Consider the following 21,992-nt stretch of genomic DNA (forward strand, 5'->3'; position numbering starts at 1 on the left):
TTAATCTTTGGGGGTGGGCAAAAAGGTCCATGCCCCCCCTAAAAAAGGTCCATGCCCACCCAAAAGTTGATATGCACTGGTTGACTTCATTGTTCATTGTTTTCTCCACGGAGGCAAGGCAACATTGAGGCAAGAGGATGGGATGACCAGGAAAGGACGGGAGGAAGTAATTTGACTCGCAACATGGGTGGAGAAGCTATGGCCTATGTCCGTCTTATCTGGGCCCTGGTATCATTTTAAAGTTACGCAGTTTCACATGAAATATGCTATATTTTGTAAAGCAATCTCAGAAACTTCATTTGCAATACAATTAAGTTACACTTTCAGGGACCAACTGAATGTGGGGTCTGTTGTAATTGTGGCTGCCTTCAATATAGGTCTAAGGTGCAGGGGGAAATCCTGGTTTGTGTTCATAGTATGGCCCTAGGAAAGTGTTTTTCAACACTGGGGTTGGGACCCCATTTTGGGTTGCCGGAAATGTCTGCAAATGTGTGGGGAAAAAACGTAGAAATATTAATAATTAATACAACATAGCTATTCAATATTCTCTTTATACCATACCATCTCTAAATACCATTAACAATCTTAGACTGTCATAAATATCCATAGGTTTAATACCCTACAACTTATGTAGCTCAGTCATGTTTTGATTTTTGAAAAAATGTGTATGGGGTCCCCAGAAATTTTGGATGTCAAAATGGGGTCCCATGCCAAAAAAGGGTGGAAACTGCACTAGGAGGACTTAATAAAATTTGAAGTGGCCCTTCGAATTAAAAAGGTTCCTCACCCCTGACTTGCACCCTATGAATTCAAGAGTCTTTTCCATAGTAGCAAAAAATAAGATAAAATACAATTAATAGTGAACAATAGCCGAACACATGTTGAAACAAAACAACACAGACATCTTAACAGAATTGGAATTTCACATTTTATGAGGGCCTTCAGGTGTATGACAACCACATAGCTCAGGATTCATTTCACATCAGGAATGAAGACTGAGCAACAGCACATCCTTCTTCCATTTAATACTGAGTCAGTATCAGAACTGCCAGATCGTAGAGTGTTAGTGTTATTTTCTATATGAATGGATGTGAAATGTGGTGGAACGGTGCTTATACCCTTTCCCTGAGTTACAACAGGGAGGTACATTGGGGTGACATGGAGTGTAAGGCAAATGAACAAGTATCTTCCATCCCACTACACAGACACTATTATGTCTATAAAGGAAATACTACCGAAGAACAGCGGAATGAAAGTCACTGTTGGCCTTCGTCCTTTCCTTTTAACAAAAAAGGTGTTGTGTGATAATGTATGACCACAGAGAGATCCCTCGCAAGCAGCATCTCAGTATACGGCTGCCTGACTTGATGGCATCTCTCTTTTTTTGTTACAGTTGTTTTCATGAAAGGCTATTTACAACTACACACCTTGAACGTGTAGACAACAGCCTTAATTATTCCCCCACACCCGGAGGGATATTACTACACCTTCCAGACAGGGACACACACATCATGGTATATCCCCTTTGAGAAACGAAAACAGTCTTGAAGTTTTGTTTTTGTTTCCGCCAGATGGACATTCTGTGCTCCTCAGGCTGTAAACTAGGTGTTGTCCAGCAGATGGCGCTGTGGGACTGTGGACCAGCGGCCGAGACTGCCGTCTTCATCATGCGCTCCACCAGTCGGGCTATTTCCCTTCAATCCTGTTGCTATAGCACCTGTTCCAGAGGCCACATCTGAATATCTGCTATCTAAATAACAAAACAAATATAGATTGTTTGCTTTAGACTGACACATTACATTGAGGGATCACACACATTCACAACTATAAGGGTACCACACAGGGGGGGGAAATGGAAATTGGAAGAACATTTTCTGCACAGTGCACAATAACTATTTTACTTTACAAGCTATCCTGAGGAAGGTCTTTGGCCGAAGACTTACAATTTAACAAAACAGCCAACGCCTATAATTCCCGTGAAATTCCCGTACAATTCCCGCAATTTCATGTGACATACAACAGTTCATTCCAGTCGTATAAAAGGAATAGGCGGTCCTATTCTGCATAGGGCCTACGAAGATAAAATAAATTCACCTGAACGTGTGGAGGAGCGCTGAGTACGTACATGACAGCACTGGCTATGTCCTTAGCTTTCAAACACTGAAAAAAAACAAGCAGAAAAAACAAACAGTCTTTACATATGCATTTCCCAATTATGCAGTGAACGACATGTACTATTCAGGGCCTGGCACACAGACAACAAAAAAAATTCACACAGACCTTTATACTTTCATATGCTGCGGCAGCCTTCTCTGGGTCTGTGTTGTGGTGGCGGAAAGCAAACTCTGTCTCCACGATGCCTGGGGAAATACACTGTCGAAACAACAAAGAAATTCCATGCAATCTATTTCAGATAAAAAAAAATAAAGAAAACATTCCAAGCGGATTGACAGATGCTTTAACCCAAATGTTGGCCCAGTTAGACTGTGAGATACAGGGCAAGTCAGTTTAGGTCTAAGAGGATGGCGGCAAAAGCTTGGAGTACATCAAGACACCAGAGGAGGAACCACTCAAAACACATTTGATCTAGCCATTTTTTGGACCCAGGAAGTAAAATATCGAACCATTTGTTGATACAATTCATCCTTAAATTGAACTGGATACATCATAAATGATGAGTTAATGTGTGGATTTCTTGTGCTTCCAGAGGCTACATGTTTTTCATTAAAAAAGATGAAAGGATTTTTGTACCTATGTCAGTATCAAGTGTATAAACCAAACAACTGCATAACAGGTTCTTAAATTCCTGAAGGTGGCTTCTCCACAGGCACTGCCATGTCACATTACCGTGGCGCGGATGTGTGTCTTGGCCTCCCGCAGCTCCTGCCGTAAGCCCTCAGTCAGCGCCGTCACTGCGTACTTGGTGGCACAGTAGAAATGTTCGTCTGCACTGGGGAACATCTTATGACCACCCATGCTGCTCATGACATCAGGAAAGAGAGAGAGAGAGAGACAGAGACAGAGAGAGACAAACAGACAGACACACATGAACTTCACAGTATATCAGGTGTGTGTATGTGTGTGTGCAGCATATGCATGAATGTGTCTGTATGGCACCTGTTAATGTTGATGATATGTCCATCGTCGATTTGTCTCTCCTGCATGGACTTGAATGCCTCCCGTGTGCAGATGGACAGAGCCAGCACATTCACCTGTTCAAGTAAAAAACACAACTTGTTAGTCTAACTTAGAGCCATCCCCCCCAGGCACTGCTCTTGCCAAATTAGGTTTTTGGAATCACCGGTTTCGGTATTAATTATGTTTAAAACACTGCCCACCATAGATTCTAAAGTGGAGCTTGAAATCCAATAATTCACGCTACTGACGCTCATCCTTTTCATTCTTTAACACTAACCGACATGTGACTCAGACTTGACTTGTAATCTAATCTTTTTGGACTCGGACTTGTCTAGTCTTGTCTTGGACTCTACAAAGGTGGACTTGACGACAGCCCTGCATCCCATTAATGTTCATACATGTGACTAGTCAAAGGACAACAGGCTGCAAATAGGCCTGCAGGTATATTGAGGCAATCCTAGAATCTGAGAGTGCGCTTTACAATGATACCAATGATACTCATGGCAATCGGGTAATATCTGAATAATTTGTGGCTCACTTCTTAAAGAAGGAAATAGAGAATGTATCTCTACAAAAAGAAAAGAAAATCACCAAAACATCTTCATTGGTGATTTTCTCAATTACACATGTGACTCAGGGATTCAAATCCAGTCACAAATCTTAACTGTTAAACGCTCAGACCTAAGAGACAAGTGTAAAAAAAAAAAACACTTTTGTGATCAGTTTGTAATTTACATCACTTGGAAAGCTGGAATGGGAACTTCACAGAATCACGATGAGCGGGGATAAAGGTCTGTGTGTGTGTGTGTGTGTGTGTGTGTGTGTGTGTGTGTGTGTGTGTGTGTGCGCGCCCCAGCTGGAGTCAGTGGAGCTGTTGTGAGTGGACTGGCTAATGTAGGCCCACCATGCAACTGTGCTAGAGGAGGAGGAGGAGGAGGAGGAGAGGCAGAATAGAGGAGTAGGAATAGAGGAGGAGGAGAGGAGGAGGAGTAAAGGAGGTGAAGGAGGAGGGGGAAGAGGAGCCGAGTGGAGAACCGTCTGGGTCGGAGTCCAAATTAAACGGACTAAAAATAAACACATTCTCAAACTCTCTCCCACACTCTCTCCCTTCTCTACACACATTCTCTCTTTCAGAGTCGTTCTTTGTTCGCCCTTCTCACTCCCATTCTTCCTCCCTCTCTCTCTCTCTCTCTCTCTCTCTCACTCTCTCTCTTTCTCTTTCCTGCTGCCTCCCTCTCTCCCTCTGCTGCTCTATACCTCCGTCATTCCTGCTCCCTCTCTCTCTCTCTCTCTCTCTCTCATTTTCTTCCTCCCTCTCTCCCTCCAATGCCGTGCTCCCGAGTGCAGTCCCCTTCGCCTCCCATTCATCTCCGACACCATGGTAACCGATGGACAGACACTGGAAATGTACGCTTGGAGAGTGGGAAGTTTTTTTCTGACCCCCTCTTTTTTCCTTTTTTTCGTTGTGGGCCTCTGAATGGTCAAAGACCTTTGAAGAATCACACCACTGAGGGAGCCAGCAGACTACACTACAAGTAGGCTACAGCTCCTGTGTGGCGTGATGTACTGCAGAGCCAATATATTATTTGTTTGTGTGTGTGTGTGCAGAGGCAGCTTTGTCATGTAGCCAAGTCACAAGGCGAAAAAAAGAAACTGTTGATTTTGTTTAACACCCAAAAAACATGGATCAGTTGACGTCATGAGAAGTTACTTTGAACCACGGCTTGACACTGGCACCTGCCAACTAGCCAAATGCTGGTAAAACTTGGCTAGGGCTAGCAACAGTTTCAGTCTCACTACTAGCCACTTTGACAGGTAACTTATTTTTGGTGAGACAAATCACAGTAGTTGCATCAAGTGTTTGTATTTAAATGCACAAATATTCCAAAGAAAAAAAACTGGCTAGCAGAAAGGCTGAATGGATAGTAAGTAACTCAGGAAAATCACTAGCCACAGTGGCCAGTGAGCAAAAAAGTTAACGTCAAGCCCTGCTTTGAACAGTGCAATACCTGAACATGGAAAAACTCAGCACTTGTGCCATGAGTTCAAGTACCGGTATGTTGCTGATAAATGTGGCAAGTATGGCAAGAGAGAAGTGTCCCTTTTAAATGTTATCTGAATTTAGAAGAAATGTAATTTGGAACATATGTCTGTTTGTTCATGGGGCAGGACATCTGAGAGATCCATAAATTATCTATACACTGATAACAGCCTGTCAACTTTGATCTTTTGAGAGGAACAGTTAACAAACAGGCCTTCTCGTCCTTGACCTTAATTTGACCCTCACCTCACACAAAGCCCTGCCAAGCCCAACCCTTAGGCCCTAGGGTAAACCCATTCATATCGCTCACTTTGTCAACAGTGAAGAAACAGCTTGTTGACAGTGAAGACGTGAAGTAGTGTGTCAGTAGCATTGGTTTCCCAGCATTTGTATGGTAATATGTGTACAGTAACTTGTCTTCCCCTGGAAAATGCAAATGGATGTGTATGCATGCCTACATGCACACACACAGCAGGAATTTAAAATCGGTTATCAAAATATGACAAATAATAACTTACCCTTCTATTGAGTGGCTGCTGAACTATACTATTTTTTGTCGAAGGTTAGTAGGCCTACTGTATATGGTCGCATTATGCAAAGTTAACTTAATGAATATGGAAACACAGAAACAAACAGACAATATATCCAACACACACACACACACACACACACACACACACACAGACACACACACACACACACACACACACACACACACAGACACACACACCACTCACGTCGATCATGTTCCTCCAGGCCTCTGTCCTGCCACAGAGCAGCGGTTCGCAGTGCGCCAGGCCGGCGTTGTTGATGCACACGTCCACCCCGTGGTGCAGCATGCGGATGGCGGAGAACATGGACAGGATCTCCTCCTCGTTAGCCAGGTCACACTTATAAGGGATCAGGGTGCCACGGTAGCCCGCACTCTGGCACTCTGCAGCTAGCCTCTGGAAAAGAAAGAGAAAGAGAGAGAGAGAGAGAGAGAGAGAGAGAGAGAGAGAGAGAGAGAGAGAGAGAGAGAGAGAGAGAGAGAGAGAGAGAGAGAGAGAGAGAGAGAGAGAGAGAGAGAGAGAGATCGGTACACTGATATGGGATCACAGACACACACACACACACACACACACACAAACACACACAAACACACACAAACACACACAAACACACACACACACACACACATCAGGTGGCCATGTGGGGACAGTCGTTACATCAGTAATATTGGTTGCTCACAGTTGCGCGCGCACACGCACACCAAAAGTAGAAATAAAACACCCTTCCACAGATTCCTTTCAATACAGGTGACTTCACTGAGTAACTGGCCCACAGATACTGTACATCACTGTGTTTGCCTTACGGTCAGCTGATTCTGAGCTGGGCAGCTGTGGCAGATTCTTTTTGGTATCAAATCTTTTTTCAATAACATGTAAGGATGTCACGGTATGAAAATTGTACCTCATGGTGACAAAAATTATCAAGGTTTTAAGTATTATTGCGGTAATTTTGAAAAGTTGTGTTGAATATCTTTGGGAAGAATTGATAGTCCTACACAAACTGAATTAGTTCCAGAAAGATGCAAGGGTTGCTCATTAAATATTTCAAAATAAAGACAAAACCATATCAAAATCCCATGTTTAAAGGCACAATACATGAGAATTGCTTGTCATTCTGAAGTTATGAGGAGGAAACGGCCACACTTTGTACTTTTCATTGTAGCAATGAATTGGTTCAGCAATTCACTATGATTCCAGCTTGGACATTAGGTGTTAGGCAACAATGTGTGCCTGTGTGGCAATATCAACAGACTTGGATGAGAGGTTGGAAAGGCTCACAGTGTCACGGTGTACGGTACAGTTATCCGGTACGGTACGGTATTTTTTTTTATTTCAAGCAGTGATTATTATCGTCAGCCTTTTACCGTGGTTTAACGGTATACCTGTTATTGTGACACCCCTAGTAGCACATCCATCTACCTCATTAGGGACAGTGGAGTAACTGGACTGGAGTCATAATTAAGTGATATGATGTGCTAATGTTGCACTTGCACTAAGAATGAACTTCAACTTTTGACACAGCTGCGTGCGCACACACGCACGCACGCATGCACGCACACACACGTCTTGTGAGAGATCCATCAAGTCATCATGTCACCATAAATGAGGTCCCACTGACATATGTTCTGCATAATACAGCCGCATTAAAATGATCATCGCTTCAGTTAAGGCACGTTTTAGGACACTGCAGCATTCAATAAAATTTCCCATCCTTGTCGATCACACAAAAATCCCTCTGGAATGAATTTTAATGACAGTGGTCTTCGCCCACGAGAACCTCAAAAGGCAATCAAAAGTAATTAAAAAAAAGGAAGTGATTTTCTCCCAACTTGCTTGCTACTCGGCAGATCTACTCTACTGAGGTTTCTAGTCAGCATGTTTCAGCTTAAGAATAAGGCAATCAGCCAGGGCTGGACTGGGACTTAAAAAAAAAAAACTCCTGGGCATTTGTGTCTTAAACGGTCCCCTCACATATAGCTGATTTCATACTAAATCCTGCTTGACTCAGTCCATTGTCTATATTGAGGTGGACCAATGGGCCCCTCTGTGCCAGTCCCTAAGAAAAGCCCCTCTGTGCCAGTCCCTAAGAAAAACCAAACAACAACAAAAACCCAATATTATCAGCCCCTAGGGACCATTGGCCCTCTAGGAAAATGCCCTGTATGCCAGATTCCCAGTCCAGCCCTAGAATTCAGCCAGCATCATGGTGGCCGACGCCTCTGTCATCAGATTGCTGATACGCATCAGGTCAGCAATTCATATTTTGGGTATAAACAGTAAACACTGCTCGTTAAGAAGCACACACCACTATTTTGGGAAATTATCTCCTCAAATTACACAATATGGCATCAGTAGAGAAGCATGTTGTCATACAGTGTGATGGAGTGGGTGTGCTCTGACTGGCTCTTTGGTGTAGCAGTCAGAGCCCCAGTATGGTACCACATAAAGTCTGGGTTCGAGTCCTGGCGGGGTAACTCTACTTGGCTACATACACAGTAAGATGTTCCAAGTCACCCCTCCTCATGTCCATACGAGGCAGTAGCACTTGCAACTCACTTGGCTTTGTATTGCAATTTTACAAAGTTCTCATTTACCTACTGCATGTTAGGTCTGGGTCTGATCTGCTGTGTTGAGATAAGCTGCAATGTTACCAGACAATGTGACCAATCAGCGAATGGGCAAGGGACGAGGGAGGGAGGTGAACGAGGATACATGACATACAAGCAGATTACACTTCACGACCAAATGTTAGCAATTGGGTAAAATCCGATGCTAACATTTCAAACTTCATCAGAGTTCATCCCTGCCTCCTGTAATTGATTCTCATACTATTTGTATGAGAGTACGGTCATACAAGGAGGGTATTCCCAGAACATGGTTAAGTGATAAACCTGGCTAAGCCAACCAACATGAAGTGGTAAACCTAATAATAGATGGCCCACAGATGCCATCTAGTAGTGAAAATGAGGAATTAGATTATTCTATTATACCATTTACCACTACATCAAGGTTAACTACTGATCTAGCTTCTTGGAATTAGCTCCCAGGCTACTGACCCTCATCCTCCCAGTTACTTTAAATAGAAGTAGTATGAGCAACACAGTCAAAGCGCGTTGGCTAGACCGCACAGATGCAGACGGAGGTAACATTTCAAAGAAAAAGACTCAACACAGGAAATGGATGTTGTTTTCTTTGCACCAAAATCCCCCCCAAAAAACAAAAGAGTCCGTAAATAACACTTTTGTCAACATCCCACCTGTTCTGTTTATAACTCCACAGGTGCAGAATAAAGCATTTATAGGCCTATGACTGCGGAGGAAGCTGATGAAACAGGTGTGACGTAATCGTCTGTATTCACAACCTCTCAGACGTTACACAGAATTATTTAGACCAACAACACCACAACAACAATTCAAAATAGAGCATGCTAACTTGGCCCTCTTCCACTTCCTTTTCCTTTCAAATAAAAGGAGAGCGAAAGAGTGAGGGAGGGAGGGAGGGAGGGAGAGAGAGAGCGCAAGAGAGAGAGAAAGAGAGAGAGAGAGAACAGATTTTTTCTCAGAGGAAAATGAGTAGTGACAGTGACTGTGAGTGTGACTGTGCTACAGTGCGTGGTGCCGTGTTCCCAGTGTGGAGGTGACATGGGTACCAGTGGCACTAATGACCAGGCATCAGAAGCCCTCAGGTGGCCATCCGGCCCCGATCAGCAAGAGGTCCTGAACAGACACTCCCCCCCAAACACACACACACATACACACGCCCCTCAGGTGGTCGTCCGTCTCCATCAGTGGAACTCTTGATCAGACACAACCCATCACCCCCTTCTCTCAGTCCAAAGGTTGGCATGGCAACAGGGTAAGGAATGCAGGAGAGACCAGAGAGGGGTCTCAAGGAGAAGATCACGGACAGGAAATGAGGTTGCAGCGCGCACGCATACACACCGGCCAGTAAGCTCAAACAGAGAGTCTCTCTCTCTCTCTCTCTCTCTCTCACACTCACACTCACACTCACACACACACACACACACACACAACTCATAAAGCTGAAAGGTCCACAACAATCCCATTCTCCCCGTCAGAACGATGACCACTGTACAGTACATTACTACAGAGTGAAGTGAAACTGCTTTCAGTTTCTGGCTTACGGTTTATTTCTAAATGAAATTCAAACTACAATTAGCTCTATATACTTGTAGATACCACCCCCAAAATAATCTACCAGCCAAATTGTGGGATGGATCCACATCTTAAAGGGTCATTCCACCGGTGGAGACATGAACATGTATAGAAAGTGGGTCATATATGTAGTAGAATAGTAGCATACATTTCTAATTTGGTGCCTTCTTGGCCGAGAAAAGGCAGAAAATGACTTTTTAGTGCTTGTGGATTTGTGACAACAATCCCCATAATGCACTGCAATACTCAAGTTCCACAGGCCACACCCATGCAACCAATCTCAAAACAGTTGTGACAGGGCCAAAACATGGTGTAATAGTTGTATGATTCTAAAAATAACAGAAGGAAGAATATTTTAAAATGAACTATATTGACTGCATGAATGCACAAATAAAATAACATCACAGAGAGACTCTGTAGTGAATATTTTGAGGGCCTAGCCTATATTCATAATGTAGAGTCCTGTGAAATCATTGCACGAGTTATGAGATCATGACATACCCGTTGTCAATAAGCAAACTATGACACTCCAACAATGACAGCTGTTGAAAAAATTACCATAAACACAACACTTGATTAATGCACATAATGCAGACATTAAACAGTCTTGCATGCGGCAAAGCTCATTCTACTGTAGATGGACCTAGAAGACGTGAAACTGTCCTCTGATTACCAAATAGGAAATATTTCATCCTTTTTTAAAATAATGGAGTCATGCTCCCTCCAGGTTATATAGAAAATGAAAACTTCAGCTTGATTTAGTAGTCAGTCTGAAAGACAGCATACCTGTATATGATGGTAAGGGGTGCAGAGATGCCTTGGTTATGATCTTTTTACTCATGTCGAGCATTACAATGATTGATGCATACAAACTTTAAATAGCATACATAGCTACCAAGGCATTATATTTTGGAGCTTTAGATATTGCCCCATAATGATGGCAAATTCCCATCTCTACTATGCTCCAAAAGTGCATGTCCATCATAAAAGTAAACAGGTGACTAAATTGTTTTCTTGCAGTCAGGATATGGGTGGGAGACGTGACGCCTTGTTTTTTCGTAACATTGGTTAAAAACCTACAAAACTGTTATTTTTCCTCTTAAAAACAAATGTCAATAAAGAAGATGTGGTAAATTATGTTTCATATTAGTCTTAGATGAGAAGAAACATTTTTGTTAAGATTTATGTAAAGGTTTATATGTCAAATATCCTGCGGTGTGACTGTAACATTAATGAAACCTGGAATATAATATATATATAAATTAACCAACAGCATTTTGAAAAATGTATGAAGCATTTGGCATGATTGCATAAATATTAACTTGATATTAAGATATGTGAATGTGAAAAAAATTCAAGACAGTATAATATTAACTACAAGTTCCATTTCGTAACACAAATTGCGTCCTGTGGGGTGACATGTATGTCAATGTTTGTGAACGGGCAGCTGCAAGGCCAACTACAAGGGTCTTAAAGACAGGCTCCTAACCAGTCAGTACCTCAGCTATTGGAGAGTGGTCTGGAAGTTTAAGGTGACTCTTCACCTCTTAATATGTCTACATAATATTGCAATGTTTCTGTCACGCGATGCTTAATTTCATTTGATGGTGTCCTGTGGTGTGACTGCTCTTATAGAAGGCAAGGAAAAGTTTTTTATAAATGAAAACACATATTAAGATTAAACACAATATCACTATCTAGTTACCATGATCTAAGACTTCAGTCATGTATACAAAATCACAGTAATCTGCCTGTACAATGCATGGGGGTGGGGGTGCGGGTGGCTAGTAGTGTGTGTGTGTGGGGTGGGGGTTAAAGGAACAATACTGTAGTACAAAGAGCATGGGGGATATGTTTGTGCAGAATATTAATACTTTTATTGTATCTTACAGAAATGTCACACCAAGGATGTCACACCGCAGGCCACATTTTCCCAAAAATGGCAAAAATGAGGCGAAATTCCACATACCACTATGAGCTTTATTTTTTTCTATTTTTTCTCCCAATTTTTCCCATCGTTTTTTTCAGGAATTGGAAAAACTTTTTTTTTTTTGCGTTACGCCCTTAAACGTCAACCACCCACATGCCTGCCACAACAAGAACAACAAGAAGAATAACAAGAAGGTAAACAAGTTGAAGAACACACCTATCAGTTGAGCTGCTGAAATCATGTCTTGCACATCAAAATATCTATTTTTTGAATAAAATCATTATCGTTAAGTCTCCTCCCTTGTGTTGTGTTATGTCTTATCCAGCATAAAAAAAACATTTTATTGGCCACGTCCCAACTTTTTTGGGATTTGTTGCAGGGGTGAAATTTTAAATGATCACATAATTACCTCAAAACAATAATTCTGCTTGACTTTCACAACTGATGAAAGTACACAATGCTCTACCTTATTAACAGTGTTTTGAAAATGCCTGCATTTTTATTTTATTCACAAAATGCCAAGTGTCCCAACTTTTTTGGAATCTGCTTTTGTATTTGCAAAGGGCAAGGCTTCCGTTCAGAGGTCATCTTACAACGGACAATTATGTTTTACGGCTTGACACATGCACTTAACGCTCATCAACACAGTCAGACTCGCATCATGCAAAGGCATATTTATTTCACGCCAGTGCATTCTGCCTTGAGGTGTGACGCCTTAGCAAGTAGTCGTGCTGCTTAACGCCGTGAGAAAGTACTTTTGTCACATGACCACATTTGTACAGTTTTCCTGCTGTGTTGGTGAGCTTTTGTCAAGTCAAGTTCAGTCAGCTTTATTGTCAATTTCTTTACATGCACCGTTTTTTTGCTGCTAAAAGAAAAATGCTCTACTGTGCCCTGACCAAAACCATGCCTAACCCTAAACGGTCAGTAAAGCAATGTTTCTGCCACTTTACTTTTGCCAAGAACAGCGAAACAAGCATCCCTTGAAGATAAGAAAGAATGAAGAAATTGTGGCAAAATTGTGCCCTGACCAAAGCCATGTCTAAACCTAGCCTGTCACAGGGCGTCGTGAAGCACGAGTCGACATGCCAAGTCATGATGCACAACCCCGACAGACGGTTCAAGTCGGCGTGTTACCGTAACCCTCTGGTATGATGCCATGTTGATACGGTGTAAGTCCAAAGGTTGGTGTGTATAGTGCATGTGTAGAGATGGCCATTCACCAAGAGTCATTACCGCCATATAAAATAATGTCAATGACTATTATACAACAATGATGGCCTTTTAATATGATGCCACAGGAAGGAAACCCAACTTGGCTCTCGTGAAGCTGAGCGGAAACACACAGATCTGCTGAGAGAGCCAGGTAACCACCTTCATCAAAAAGAGATTCGGTTGAAGACAAATAACAAGCAGCAACATGATGCAAAAATGTGACATGGAAAAAAATTGATTTCTGAAATTTGTGAGCATTGGTGGGTACATTGAGTGTAACTTTTCTGATAACTTTTAGTCGTTGCATAGGCTTAAACAGAGATCAGCTTTAGTCCATGGCAGGTGACTTAAGAAACAGAACACAACACTTCACATACAGGTATTGCCAGAATAATCTCCCATGGTTCTACTGTTGAAAAACAGTTTTCCAGTGGAAATAAGGAGAAACTTACTATAAACATGGGACACCTAATCAGTGAAGACTTTCCTGGTGACTCAAGAATGGCTGAGGTTTTGGGAGTGATCAGTGAGCCAGAAGGCAAGTGGGGAGGGCAAGTAGATGTTCAAATGTGGTTTTGGGAATCACACAAGTTATGATCCTGATAGGGTGGGTGTGACTGAGTTTGAAAACATCTCTGAAATGCTGTACGTATGTTTCACAAGCCACAGTCACAAAATAGGTCATGGAGAAACGTTTTAATCTGCAACACAAATGCGATTGCTGACAGGGAATGTGACTTTTACCCCCCGAAAAGGTTATTTTTTTGAATAGTTTAAAATGGATGGTGGTCTCTGTTCATACAATTCATAAGCACATCAACTTTGTCAGAAATGCGGAGTCACTTCCTCTCTTTCAAAACAAACAAACAAAAATTAACTGTGTGACATTGACAAAGGAGTCTGCCTGAACCAGCATACATGATCAAACACCAACATAACCAAATCCCTCATACTCAGTGAAAGGGCTTTTTTTGTACCGGTAATGTGATATAAGTGACAAATGTGACATAATGACAGAGATAAACAAAGTAATATGTCAGCACTGTGCAGTGAAGTATTCCAAGAACATGGTTAAATGATAAACCTAGCTAAATTAATCTACAGGAAGTGGTAAACCTGCTAACGGATGGGACACGGGTGTCATTTAGTTATGAAATGTGGACTCCAGGCTCTTCTATTAGATGATTTCCCACTACCTGAAGGTTAACTTAACTTGGTTTACTACTGAGCCAGGTTCTGGCATTTCTCAGGTAGCTTGCCCATGCGGCTAAGCAGAGGCCTGCTGAGCAGAGGGGTGTGGTGGGACACGAGTCACAACACAGGCCAAATGCAGGAAGGAACCAATTCAAACATTTCTCTCAACACATGGACGCACAAGCAGGGGGTTGAGGAAAATTCCTTCCTTTTTCTTGGGGCAACTGTTGACAGACATGGACAGGCAAACACCTGTGGCCAGCGTTGTAGCTATGGAGAAAATGTGAGGGAGATGACATGATTAAAATAAAATAAAAACATGAAGTGAAGTCCACAGAGATGGTTGGTGTTTACACTTACAATGTGGGCTCAGCTATACAGTGAGTCCAATATGTATTTGATCCCTTGCTGATTTTGCCCGTTTGCCCACTAATAAAGACATGAGCAGTCTATACATTTCTGATAATATGTATTCAAATATGGAGAGACAGAATATCAAAAAGAAATTCCAGAAAATAACTTAAAATAATATATTTTAATTTATTTGTATTTAATTTAGGGTAATAAGTATTTGACCCCTCTAGCTAAAGAAGATAAAGTGCTTTGTGGCAAAGCCCTAGTTTTCTAGCACTGAGGTTAGATGCTTCTTTTAGTTAATGACAATGTTTGTGCATATAGTAGAAACAATTTTTGCCCATTTCTCTTTGCACATTATCTCTAAAACATTAATAGTTTGTGGCTGTAGCTTGGCAAATGGGAGGTTCAGTTCTCTCCATAGAATTACTATAGGGTTAATATTTGGAGACTGTCTAGGCCACTTCACGACTTTAATATGCTTCTTATTGAGCCACTCCTTCGTTGCTTTGACTGTATGTTGTGTATTATTGTCATGTTGGGAGATCCAACAATGGCCCACCCATCAGTGTAGTGGTGGAGGGAAGGACGTTTGCACTCAGGATTGCACATTACATGTCTCCCTCCATCCATTCATTGGTGTGAAGTTGTCCTGTGCCTTGGCCAGACAAACAACCTCAAACCATAATGATACCACTTTCATGCATGATGGTGAGGAGGTTGTTCTTGGGATCATAGACAGCAGTACTCTTTCTCAAAACACATTGAATTGTGATAATGCCAAACAGCTTGATTTTGGTTTCATCTGACTACAGCACCTCCTTATCATATCCTAAAAAAAGTCTGATGTCCGTTGGCAAACCTCAGGTGGGACTGCACAGGTTCCTTCTGAAGTAGAGGTACCATGTGTGCACTACAGGATTTTAAAGCTCTGTGGCATTAAATGCTACCAGTAGTTTTCTCAGTGATTTTGGTCCCAGTAGCTTTGATATCATTGCCTAGTTCATCCCGTACAGCTCTAGGGTGATTTCTTTCTGTTCTCATGATTATCAAATCCCTACAAAAGGTCAAATCTTGTATAGAACCCCAGACAGCCTGATGGATAGTCATTTTGTATTCCTCACATTTTGGAAGAAATGCATCAACAGCTGGGTCATTAATACCTAGTCTCTTTCTTGTGGCTTTGCAGCCCATTTAATCTTTGTTCAGGTCTAAAATCGTGTCCCTGATATCATTTGACCACTATTTGGTCTTTCCCATGCTGGTGAGGTTGGAGTGTGACTGATTCACTCATACTATGGGCTGATTCTGCTGATTCAATGTGTCTTTTATGCATGTTAGTATGTACAGGTGTCTTTAATTCAGATGACAAGTTGATCGGAAGTGCCCATCTGGTCTGTGGGCCCGGAACTGTAATCAGTTGGCAGGGGATCAAATACTTATTTTGCTCGATGAAATGGAAATAAATTAATATATATTCTCTTCAGTTAATTTCTGGATTTTCTTTTTGATATTCTGTCTCTCTATATTAGAATACATATTATCATAACATTTATTGACTGATCATGTCTTTGTTAGTAGGCAAACCAACAAAATCAGCAAGGGATCAAATACATATTGGACTCACTGTACCTGCTGACATACCTTCACATCTAGATAAGAAAGTCTCCTGACAAAACTACAGTGTTAAAATGTCAGTTAACATCTTAAATATGAAGACAGTGATCTGATGTTTGCTTGAATGGACAAAAAAACCTATTAGGATTGGAAACTGTTGTAACTTCGTAAGGCTCAGCTTTCTGTATTTTCTCCCATCACTTGAGACAGAAAAAAGAAAAGAAATGATCACTGATTAACCTGTAGGTGCGAATGAGAATGGAAGTAAAATGAGAGACATCCTGCCATCTCTGGCACCCACGTGTCTGTGAGGGATGGGAAGAGTAAGTGTTTTGGAAATAAAATAACACAATACCCACATTCCTCTCCAGATCTCAGATATTACAGTTGGAGAGACCGAAAACCCTGTTATGAAGAGGAAGCAGCAGCATTCCATTAGCCTTCTACTCTACTAGCGAGTGATTGGATCTGGGTCAGCTCAGCTTCGACGGAGATGTTTTTGCCCATTCTGCTCCCTCTGTACTCCTCGCCCCCCTCTCTCTCTGAGGCTCTCTGAACTCAGTGAACCCCAAAATCACTCGCTCACTATTCAAGCCCTTCCGATGCCAGTTGCTAGCCCTGTCCAAATCACACTCCATGGAGCCCTCTTCTCATTCGGAGCTACCCAGGCGTGCCAGCAGTAATATCACTGTGCTTCTTCCCACAGGCCTCTTCTAGACATCCAAAAGGGCCCTGATGGCAAAGTACTGGGCTAAAAGCCGGGTTATCCCAACCGTGAGGCAATGAAGGTAATGCTTCCCTAGGCAAGGTAATTTTGTCCAGAGAACACATATGTAGAAGCAGATACAGAAGGCTAGACTTATGGGTAAAGGTTATACTAGGCCTACTTGCTGGCACGTAGAAACACATTTTAGACTACACACTACTAGGGCTCTGCAATTAAAAGTGATACCCCAGGAGGTACACTTTAATTTGTGCTTTAATTTAACCTTATTAACTGAAGTCGTCAGTGTACAGACTTCTTTTCTTTTCTTTTCTTCCCACCAGTATGTTTTTGCCCTGCGTCTGGCCTCAGTGAGGTGGGATGTGCGTGCATCTACTTTGACAAAATGAATCATGCCTTGCAATTATATTGAGCTTCAGGCACAACAAGAACGGAGACATGCACATCTGCAATGGACATGACTACCGAATTCAATGCAGGCAAAACATAAATAGGATGAGTAGGATTTTCTTTTCAGGATCTTGATATAATCCTGACTGATAGTCAGCATGTATGTACATATGGGTGTATGTGGGCGATTCATCAGCTACACAGATAAAATAGTGCAAGGCTTGCAGAGGTGAAAAGCAAGCATCTCTGCTTTTACCTAAAACATGATGACGGTGCATGGGGACATGCACATACAAATGCACGCACGCACACACACACACAAAGTAGTGGAAGGCAGAGGAAAAAGGGCAAGACTTCTCATTTTCATCAAATCTCTAACCACGACGTGAGGCTTTCAAGCCACTTTGACCAGAGCCACAGAAGAAGGCAAGAGCGAATCAGACCCAGCGCCTGTCAGTGGCCTGAGAGGTAATGATTAAGGGTGATTAAGCACACTCACCTCAAAAAGCAGGACACTGGTAGTCTGGTTATGGTGACCACAAAGCTCTGGAGAGCTTGGTATGGCCAAGCCGTCATAATTTTAGAGCGGGCTTAATCTGAGTCTATCAAATGCCTCTGTATGTGCTACTGTTTGAAGGTACTTGCCCCATCCCCAGAGTTGTATGAAACAGAAGTACTCTAAATGCAATTGTAACACTAAAAGGTATGATATTACATGGTTTCAACTTTGTAATATCATGCTGCTGGTGTTTTAATTACTCATGTAAGAGTACTTCTACTTTACAACTCTGTCCATCTTGCCAATTGGAAATGCTTGATTGTGTCTTATAGTCGTATAGTGCCCAAATGGGAAAGGCAATTTGAGATGGATAGAAATAGCCAGCTTGGCCAGGCTGAGTTTGTTGTGAACTTTTATGCAGCCTCACAGCAAGCATGGGCGGGCCCAGCCTAGGGCAATGGCTGAATTCGTTTCAGAATCTAAATTGCAACATTGCAACTTGTGCATTTATTTCCTGCCAGCAACATGTTCACATGTATCTGCATCTCTTTAAAGCACTCCATTCTTTGGTAAACAAGATCCCACTTAATACCCCAAACTACATGCAAGTGGGATGTTCACTAATCCACTATATTCAATGTGACCAAAACACCAGCTATGCAGAAACGCTTGCTTTTATTTATTACTGTAATATTTGAAGTCATGTTTGTCTATTCACTGTTGAATACAACCCAGTCTGTGGTCACTCAATGTTGCTTGATACAACTTGGCACTTCATAGAAGTGAGGCAATTCTGATTTTGAGCGCTCATTCAGAAAAGCAGTTTATCTATCCACAGGCTGTGAAACCTTCAGATGGATTCTTCAGGGGTCAAGAGCACTGGGTCCACTTAACACCCGTTGTCAATGTCCACTTCACATGAATTAGTAACCTATTTCAAAGGCCTGGAGGATGCGTGGGAAGTAGTTTAAGGATGATAACTGCTGAGAGTAGGGGTCTCTTCCTGGCCTTGTCTGTTATTCATTCGTTCCGCAAGCAGATTGGAAGGGAAGAGGTGAAGAGACCACGCGGACTGACTCATCATGTTTAATAAATTTTCAGACAATACCTTTGCACAAGCTTTGAATAATTTGTACTATTTGGCTGATAAACAGATGGCATGTAAATCATGACTTAAAAATATGTTGAAAGCATGATAGTTCCATTAAGAATGGCCATTATGCAATCATGGGGCAGGCAAAATGCAGCTAATTCCACTGCTACGCCCCTTCAGCTCTTCTAGCAGACTCAGCATTAAAGTCCATCTTTAGTGATTCCATGTGGGAAACGATGATGACTCCGCAGGCCCTGCATGCTTGACTTAAGGGTCATAGAGTATGTGTGCATCCTGACACCACATCTACTGTACCTTGCAACACAACGTCTGTTTCCAATGTTATGTTGAAATAAGTCTACAGCCTTCAAACGTAACATTCACACATAGCCAAGTGGGCAGACATTGGACCATAAACCTGGGGACCCGGGTTTGAATTCTATTTGTGGTCATTTCCAATCTTTTCCCAGCTCTCTCTCTCCCACTCATTTCCTTTCATTCTCTCTGATCATACTATCCAGGGCATAAGAGCCTAAAATACATTTTTATAGCATCAGCATACTCCTACAGGAGAATGCTGGCACGAAGAACCTCAAATCTCTCTTATCGGTTATCAATAATGACTGCCTGACTGACAGACAGACCAACACATACAGACAGATGCTTTATTGATGTGGAAGGAAATTTAGATATCAAACTACAATAAAATCCAGTCACCCAAGGCCATGTCTTATGCAAGTGTACAGCGCTATGGATTTTCATATTCTGTTACAGACAATTGCTTTAGAGCACCAGAAAGGAAATTCAATTAGTCATAACAAGTTTATAAAAAAAAAAACGATCTTTGCGTAACTCACCTCAGTAAGCTTAATTGTTCATCAGAACCTACAGTATAAAGGCACTGCCGTAGCCAACCGGTAGGCCTCGCCTACCATGCGGCTGACCCGGGTTCGATTCCCGGCCCGGGTCCTTTGCCGACCCCTCCCCGTCTCACTCCCCATTTGCTTCCTGTCCACCTCTCACACTGTCCTGTCGAATAAAGTCGAAAAAGACCCCCAAAAACAAAATCTTTAATACAATCTTAAACCTACAGTATAAATCTAGAGGATAACCAAATGGGTTTTAACTGGGTTTTTTTTAACACAAGTTGTGACTGATCATTAGAAATAAGTCACAACTACCCCCCAATAACATATACATCAATACTAATGCACATCTGGCTATGATGTTACACTCTCCACATTTCCTGAAGTAAGCCAGCTGATATCAAATTAAAGAGTTACCATTTCAACTACTGCAGCAGTCTGGCATGTAGTTTGATTTTGCTCACTGCTGTACAAGCTCCGAAACCCCACCCAGACCCACTGTGCGTGAATCACATTAGGGTCCCGACCCACCAGTTAAGAAAGGCTACTCTATAACCCCCTTTATACAGCTAATGGGACTGAACTAATCATACACATTGTATGCATGTTGGTAAGTGTGGTGGGGCTGCTGGCCTAGAGTTTCATCGAGTATGTTCTTCACCCTGGCCGCTCGCACACCACCATTCCAAGAGGATACCCATGGAGACCACACGTGTCTCGTCCACCCGTCTCAATAGTCTTGCTTCAGCTGCAGTGCCTTTTCTTCGAAGCTAGCAGACATGGCCTGCCTGAGAGAGCTGCCAAAAACATTTGGCTGGCACCAACTCGTGGCTTGTCCATTCAGTAGGATGATGGTGAACAGAAGGCAAAATCTTGACTCCAAATCTGTGGCCATTCAAAATAATTCAAGTGTGATGATGGCATTGGCTGCTTTGCTATTGAATTTAGTATTCTGGTGTTCTAGTATTACGCATTGAGCTCTACTTGTGTGCAGGCTTTGAGTGAGATCATACAACTGTAACCAAGATGAACTCACAACACTATGAAAACAACACTTTATTCAAGTGTCTTTAAAAGTAACATTCCTCTGATATATTTTTGATATTTGCTCATCACTTTCACAACCTACTTAATTTTAGGCCACCTAGGCCATTTAATCAAAATTAACAAGATGATAAGTAAAGTTCTTTCTCTGGTACGGGGTAGTGCCAACACTATTTTATTGAATTACTTTACTTAGCATTAGGGGGGCTTGTCCTTTCCAAGAAAATAAAGTTTTCATAGAACTGCATCTGTTCCTCCACTTTTCCCAGGATCACTTTAATCCAAGACACAATTTGGAGGGTTGAGGAAACCACAAATGGCCTATAATGGTTCATCACCTATTCTTAAAATGTCTCCCTATCCAGTAGGCCCATCACTGTAGCATTTCCTCTGAGTTTTTGTGAAATTATTTAAATCCTGAAAGAACCCCGATTTATAGGCTAGCCTAGGCCTACAAGAAGCAAGATAACACAAACTAGCACCCACAGCATTTTTGCATGGGCTGCAGCACACTGTTAAGACAATCCACAGGCTGAAATACGATTTGAACAAAACAATGTCCTAGTTACTATCTGCATTGCAACAGTCATAAATGATGCTGAGGTCGTAAAAGTTTTTACGACTGATTAACTACCACTGCTGGGAAACATTTCGACTGCCTAATCCTCTACTTTCAACTGGCACAGAGGGATGGTCGACTCTCACTGCCAAAGTGCCCCTCCTGCCAGAAATGACAGGCACGAGTTGTGTGGCTCTAGACAACTTCTCAACAGCCATTGTCACCCCATGTTTGGATGACAAGCCAACAAGGTAAACATAATGTATATCACAGCAGCGTGTCCATTACACGAGGCAAACTCTAGATAGTAGCTTTTCATGGGCCACTCACCTCCACTTTATCGACACTCCTGGCACATCCGACCACTTTCATCCCATGCTGAACGAGCGCGCGTGCAACAGCCGCTCCTATCCCGACCGAGGCGCCTGTAACGAGGGCAACTCTTCCGTTCCAGCGTTCCATTTCTCCTGTTGCAGACAAAGACTTATGAAAATATGAGGTTGCTCATACAAACGCTGGACAGTGCCAAGTTGATCACTTCCGCGCAATTTCGTATCGTCAGGAGTTCAATTAGCTTCGCATTGGCGTTGGCCAATCATTTG

The 21,992-nt window shown here is 42.2% G+C and overlaps 1 protein-coding gene across 1 annotated transcript; it reads right to left on the minus strand.

The window, feature by feature from the left end:
* Window positions 1-905: 905 nt before the first annotated feature.
* On the minus strand, window positions 906-21,979 carry dhrs11a (dehydrogenase/reductase 11a). Its single transcript, XM_063204104.1, has 7 exons — window positions 21,721-21,979; window positions 5,917-6,126; window positions 3,118-3,212; window positions 2,848-2,977; window positions 2,281-2,373; window positions 2,095-2,160; window positions 906-1,750 (listed from the first exon to the last, which is right to left on the minus strand). The coding sequence occupies exons 1-7, from the start codon at window positions 21,850-21,852 to the stop codon at window positions 1,709-1,711; spliced, it is 768 nt and encodes a 255-aa protein (XP_063060174.1). The 5' UTR covers window positions 21,853-21,979; the 3' UTR covers window positions 906-1,708.
* Window positions 21,980-21,992: the final 13 nt, after the last annotated feature.

Source organism: Engraulis encrasicolus, chromosome 7 (assembly GCF_034702125.1).
Source record: "Engraulis encrasicolus isolate BLACKSEA-1 chromosome 7, IST_EnEncr_1.0, whole genome shotgun sequence".
Taxonomy (NCBI): domain Eukaryota; kingdom Metazoa; phylum Chordata; class Actinopteri; order Clupeiformes; family Engraulidae; genus Engraulis; species Engraulis encrasicolus.

What these genes read in the sequence shown, in the direction of transcription:
- dhrs11a (XM_063204104.1), bottom strand. Translation starts at nt 21,852, where the DNA reads ATGGAACGCTGGAACGGAAGAGTTGCCCTCGTTACAGGCGCCTCGGTC. An exon ending in GGAGTGTCGATAAAGTGGAG is followed by an intron (nt 6,127 to 21,720) that starts GTGAGTGGCCCA and finishes TTTCTTTTCCAG; the next exon opens with AGGCTAGCTGCAGAGTGCCA. An exon ending in CCTGGAGGAACATGATCGAC is followed by an intron (nt 3,213 to 5,916) that starts GTGAGTGGTGTG and finishes TTACTTGAACAG; the next exon opens with GTGAATGTGCTGGCTCTGTC.